This window comes from Austrofundulus limnaeus, unplaced genomic scaffold (genome assembly GCF_001266775.1).
Source record: "Austrofundulus limnaeus strain Quisiro unplaced genomic scaffold, Austrofundulus_limnaeus-1.0 Scaffold13, whole genome shotgun sequence".
Taxonomy (NCBI): Eukaryota; Metazoa; Chordata; class Actinopteri; order Cyprinodontiformes; family Rivulidae; genus Austrofundulus; species Austrofundulus limnaeus.
Window position 1 is genome coordinate 1,360,703 of NW_013952415.1, and position 6,072 is coordinate 1,366,774.

At 39.5% G+C, this 6,072-nt stretch overlaps 3 protein-coding genes across 3 annotated transcripts in view; 2 read left to right on the top strand and 1 right to left on the bottom strand.

The window, feature by feature from the left end:
* The first annotated feature begins 799 nt into the window (after positions 1 to 799).
* Positions 800 to 4,791, top strand: gpn3 (GPN-loop GTPase 3). The gene is made up of 8 exons (XM_014002428.1): positions 800 to 909; positions 1,044 to 1,152; positions 2,717 to 2,884; positions 3,055 to 3,179; positions 3,259 to 3,374; positions 3,577 to 3,673; positions 3,754 to 3,882; positions 3,987 to 4,791. The coding sequence occupies exons 1-8, from the start codon at positions 862 to 864 to the stop codon at positions 4,044 to 4,046; spliced, it is 852 nt and encodes a 283-aa protein (XP_013857882.1). The 5' UTR covers positions 800 to 861; the 3' UTR covers positions 4,047 to 4,791.
* On the bottom strand, positions 1,460 to 2,599 carry LOC106513546 (uncharacterized; the record flags this gene model as incomplete). Its single annotated transcript, XM_014002427.1, is given in 1 exon segment — positions 1,460 to 2,599. A coding segment is annotated over 1 exon segment (1,140 nt), but the record flags the coding sequence as incomplete, so codon positions are not given.
* A 74-nt stretch (positions 4,792 to 4,865) lies between the features above and the next one.
* arpc3 (actin related protein 2/3 complex, subunit 3) overlaps positions 4,866 to 6,072 on the top strand; it is a 3,890-nt gene continuing 2,683 nt past the window's right edge. The window contains exons 1-2 of the mRNA XM_014002429.1: positions 4,866 to 4,975; positions 5,324 to 5,423. Of these exons, the coding sequence (XP_013857883.1) occupies positions 4,970 to 4,975; positions 5,324 to 5,423 (106 nt within the window). The 5' untranslated portion in view covers positions 4,866 to 4,969. The remainder of the gene's footprint in view (positions 4,976 to 5,323; positions 5,424 to 6,072) is intronic.

The window sequence follows — 6,072 nt, forward strand, 5'->3', positions numbered from 1 at the left end:
ACTTTATCTCCCACATTTTCTCATTGAAAATGAATGGAGCTGTTTTCAACATTTTCTTCCTTCTATCCTTCTGTTGGTTTCTATTTTTTGTGCTTCTTTCAACTTTTCAAAAGGAACTGGTTTTAACAGTTTTGCTATAAAACATTTTCAGCTCCATTTCAGCCGCTCTCAGCTAAAGTTTTTTTTTTATTAAACAACAAAGAACACACAAAATAATACAAACAATAAGGTGTATTTCAAACAAACAAACAAACTTGCATAAAAGAGAAAAGGATGGGTGCAAATAAAGATAAGAAGTTTAAAAATAAGAAGGAACAACAAAAACAAAAAAAGGCTAGCGTTTAGATGTTAAATCATACTCTTCAATTAAAGAGCACAGATTGTGGGCATGTTTAGTGTGCATCACTTTAAGAGAATTGCAGTACAAAATAAAGTCATTGTGAAAATGATAAAAATTTGGTTTAACCTTAAGATATTTAGCTTTATGGATGAAAAATTTCCCCAGAATGATGATAGTGTTGATGAGAAAGTCACTGTTGTTATTGTCCATAATAAGTCCATAAATTATATTGCTTTCTGAGAACATTTGGAGACTGGGAACTTTGGGAAATAACCAGTCAAACATATCAGACCATAATYTTTCAACTCAGCTAAAGTTTTCAGCAATGAGTTCACACTAGCAATTAATGTGTTAATTCCCACTTTGATCGGTAGGTGGCAGTAGTAAAACATCATCGAGATATATGACCAAAGAAGAAGAAAGTAACCCAATCAGAACAGAGTGTTTTAGTACATGCGTTTGTTTGTTTGTTACGAACGAAGTTATTAAAATTAACCTGAACAATTTGTAGATGAAGTAAAATGCCTCGTTATGCCCAACTCGTGATGGGCCCGGCGGGTAGCGGAAAGGTAAACTATTGTGACGTAACGTGTGTTGTACGAGTTGTGATGCTAATGTGCGGCTAACAGCTAACGAGACATCATGATGGGMCTCATCTCGATTTATTCATGTTMTTCCATGTTTGGCTTTCWTGTCATTTCAGAGTACTTACTGCTCCACCATGGTCCAGCACGCAGAGACTTTAAACCGRTCAGTTCAGGTCGTCAATTTGGACCCAGCAGCTGAACATTTTAACTATCCTGTGATGGCAGGTGAGTATACTTTTTACTTTTAAACAGGATAAAAAAATAAAGCTTATATAAACAAAAACACAAACCACTTAAAATAATTGAAATTGCTTAACAGATTTTCCAAGTGTATATGATTGAACACACAACAGGATGGCTACATTCATATCACAAGCCCCACAAAATCAGAAACTCATCCAGGATACAGAGCATGCTGTCTTCTTTCCCAAGCTTCTATAAAAAAAATTCCCTTCTCACCCTCCGCGGGTGGTCTCTTTCATCCTCTGAGCTCGGGTCCTCTACCAGAGGCCTGGGAGCTTGAGGGTTCTGCGCAGTATCTTAGCTGTGCCTAGAACTGCACATTTCTGGACTGAGATGTCTGATGTTGTTCCTGGGATCTGTTTTAGCCACTGCTCCAGTTTGGGGGTGACTGCCCCGAGGGCCCCGATGACCACAGGCACCACTGTGGTCTTCACCTTCCAGGTCTTTTCCAGTTTCTCTCTGAGGCCCTGGTATTTCTCCAGTTTCTCATGCTCCTTTTTCCTGATGTTGTGGTCACTTGGTATTGCGACATCCACCACAACGGCTTTCCTCTGTTCTTTATCCACCACCACAATGTCCGGTTGGTTCGCCATTACCATCTTGTCTGTCTGGATCTGGAAGTCCCACAGGATCTTAGCTCGGTCATTCTCCACCACCTTTGGGGGTGTTCCCCACTTCGATCTCGGGGCTTCCAGTCCATATTCTGCACAGATGTTCCTGTACACTATGCCCGCCACTTGGTTATGTCGTTCCATGTATGCTTTCCCTGCCAGCATCTTGCACCCTGCTGTTATGTGCTGGACTGTCTCAGGGGCCTCCTTGCACAACCTACATCTTGGGTCTTGTCTGGTGTGGTAGATCTGAGCCTCTATTGCTCTGGTGTTTAGGGCCTGTTCCTGTGCAGCTAGGATAAGTGCCTCTGTGCTGTCCTTGAGTCCAGCTTTTTCCAGCCATTGGTAGGATTTCCTGATATCAGCCACTTCAGTTATTTGTCGATGGTACATCCCATGTAGGGGCTTGTCCTCCCATGATGGTACCTCTAGCACCTCGTCTTCTGTTCCCCATTGCCTGAGACATTCGCTGAGCACATCGTCCGTTGAGGCTTTGTCCTTGATGTATTTATGGATCTTGGATGTTTCATCCTGGACAGTGGCTCTCACACTCACTTGTCCTCTGCCTCCTTCCTTACGGCTTGTGTACAGTCTCAGGGTGCTGGATTTGGGGTGGAACCCTCCATGCATGGTTAGTAGCTTCCGAGTCTTAACATCCGTGGCCTTCATCTCTTCCATTGGCCAGCTAATTATTCCAGCAGGGTATCTGATTACTGGTAAGACATAGCTGTTTATTGCACGGATCTTGTTCTTGCCATTGAGCTGGCTTCTCAGGACTTGCCTTATTCGTTGGAGGTATTTGGCTGTGGCTCCTTTCCATACACACAAACTTTTGTTATGGTGTAATTAATCACAAGTGGAAGTTGTAGTCTATGTATACCATTAGTTCTATGACTTGTTCACCACAATTAACTTTGTTCTGTGTATTTTGTCAGACATCCGTGAGCTCATTCAAGTTGACGATGTGATGGAGGACGACTCCCTAAGATTTGGCCCTAATGGGGGCCTGGTCTTCTGCATGGAGTACTTTGCCAACAACTTTGACTGGCTGGAGGAAAGCCTGGGTCATGTGGAAGATGACTACATATTGTTCGACTGTCCAGGTAAACATTCTGATAAAGGTGTCCTGCAGCCAGTTTACAGTGCTGCTGGAATCTGATCAGTTTAATATTTTTTTGTTGATACTGATACGTTGTTGAGTTTGATCTACTCTTTGATAAAGTGTCAGTAATATGTCTCTCATATAGCTGTTTTTACGTGATTTGTTTACCAGGTCAGATTGAACTTTACACACACCTCCCTGTAATGAGGCAGCTGGTGGAGCAGCTCCAGCAGTGGGAGTTTCGGGTTTGCGGGGTCTTTTTGGTAGACTCACAGTTCATGGTGGAGTCTTTTAAGGTAACATTTTCATTGTTGATTTACGTCTAACTCCTTCAACTACACTTTAAACTCATCTTTTATTTGCTTCCAACTGCAGTTTATTTCTGGAGTCATGGCCGCCCTGAGTGCCATGGTGTCACTAGAAATCCCTCAAGTAAACATCATGACGAAGATGGACCTGCTTAGTCCTAAAGCGAAGAAAGAAATTGAAAAGTAAGTCATCTAAATACATTTAAATTGATGTAAAACTTGCTGCAATATAATCTGAATATTTGCACTAGGACCCATGTTAATTTAATTTGAGGAAGCTCTGTTACTAAATGTTAATTTGAAATGCTCACTCAATATGTTTGCTTATCAAACGTGTTTAATAAGGAAGTTTTAAAATGTACTTTTACTTTATTTTTTTTGCAAGGTACTTGGACCCAGACATGTACTCAATGATGGAGGATAACTCTGAGAGTTTCAGAAGCGCACAGTTCAAGAAGCTTACCAAAGCTATTTGTGGTTTGGTCAGTGGAGTTTATAATTTAATTTCGAATGACAGAATTCAAATTGGTGTTCTGACATTYTTTCTGTTTTGTCTGTCCAGATAGATGATTACAGCATGGTAAGATTCCTGCCATTTGATCGCACAGATGATGAAGGTATTAACATAGTCCTACAGCACATCGACTTCTCCATACAGTATGGGGAAGACTTGGAGTTCAAGGAGCCCAAGGTGAAGAAATATTCATATAAATACTGAACTATAGAACCAAAATATATCTTCTGTATTTACATTTATTTATTTACATATATATATTTCTTCTTTTTTATCTACAGGAGGTTGAAGAAGAGCCAGCCAACTTAAATTATGATGAGATATTTCAAGATACCAGCTGAGGAGTAATAGCTGGAGAACACGTGCATGCAAGACTTTGYCTGACGTTCTACTGGAGAGTTGCATCTCACTGCATGGCTGCTGATGAATGGACATTTGTGACCTGTGTTGGCAATCCGAGGAATTTTTCAAAATTTGTTTATGACTAGTTTCAAACGCTCTTTCTCAAAAGTTTCAAATATAATATGTAGTTTGTTGAAAATTGAAGATTTATTAATTATCATCAACAATCTAGTTTTGTTAATGTAAGTGCTGGTTAAAAAAATTATTTTTATTGATCTTGAATAGTGTCAATGGGAATTCCAGTCTAAAAATTTGTAAATATGAGAACGCCCAATCTTCACAAAGACAGATTTTCCAGCGCTAGTGCAGCCTGCAGAGAAAAAAGGGGTCTGTTTGAAAGGGAATGATTTATAGGACAATTATTTTTGAAGACATACCTGTTTAAAAAAAACTTCAGTTTACCAGTTTGTAAGATCATATATTGTTTTAGTTACTGGTGTCTTTGTAGACTCAGTTTTTTGCAAATCTCAATTACTGCAAAAATCAATGTTTTGCACTTATTTTGCAGTGCGGCCTATGCTCCAACTCATTTTCTCAAACATAAGTCACATTATTTGTTCTGATTACTTTTTTGTATTTAGATGTCTGCATTTTATTACTTTTGAACAATGTGTGTGTTTAAAATATCGCTATTAAAAATGTTTACTAATGTTATATTTTTAAAATAAAACTTGACAAAAAGCACAGTCTGCTTCTTATGAGAAGTTTGGTTTTAGCGCCCCCTGGCGGCTGCTATGCCACACGACACGTGTCTACTTCCTGTACCATCTGCAGGCAGGGTGCGACAGGCGGAAGTACGGTCTGTGAGGGTGCTTGTAAATTTTCTCCTGCTGAGCGTTTGGATTGATAGCTTTCATTCAACATGCCGGTGAGTATACGGTACAAGATGATTGGCAAAAAATATTTATGTTTTATGATTCAGAGCAAAATATCTCAATAACTCCTCTAAGACGAGAATGGGCTTCCGCTTTTAACGTTAGCTGTATGAAGACAAGAAACATGTATTGGCTAGGGGTTAGCTTCTGGTAGACGTTTAGCAATATTTAACAAAAAAGAAATAGTAAATTCGCTGTTAATACTTCTTTTATAGTAATGTTGACACGTAGGACTGGGTAAATAATGCCTGTTTCCATTACGAAGCTAACTAAGGTTGTAGCTAGCTGACAGAAATGTGCTAGCTAACATAAATGACAGAAATTAACTTTTTTTTTTTTAGGCTTATCACTCAAACTTGATGGTCCCCGATACAAGGCTGGTGGGMAATATGGCCTTGCTCCCCGTCAAAACTCAGTTTAAAGGACCTGCCAGAGGAGACGGTGAGATTATCCTTAGTCAAGCTGCCAAGTTGAAGTTAGTTTTTGTACACATAGTTGTGAGTTGTTGTGGCATGTCTGCTCCTTTTACACAGCTGAGCCTTACTTCCTTATATGGCCTGAAGAGTGCAAACTAAAGGCTTAACTTCCCTTAATTTGACAGTTTTTTTTACTTTTCACTATAAAACCCAAATGCCTTCATATCATGACTAATTTTGAAGGGTTTATAAATTGTAAACCAATCTAATGTCTTAATAACATTGCAAGAATGAACTGATTCTTGTCTAAACAGGACCCAGAAAAGCAGGTGCATGCCTTTCATTTTATTAGGTTGGGTTATTATAATAGTGTTTTTTGCAGGTGTTTATGTAATCCTTAAAAATTAATATTAATCAATCTATAAAGCACTTGCTCTGTGAACAAATGATGCTATTTAAGGCCCTGTCACACTATAACGCAGTGGTGTCCAAAATCAGTCSTTGAGGTCTAGCTGAACCTAAGTAGTGCTTAATTTGTAGGCCTCCTCAGTATGTCAGTCTGCAGAGGCCTACTAATTAGGCACTCCTTAGGTTCAGCTGTGTTGAACCAGGGCAGCACCTAAAATATGCAGGACACCGGCCCTCGTGAAACTGACTTTGGACACCACTGCTAT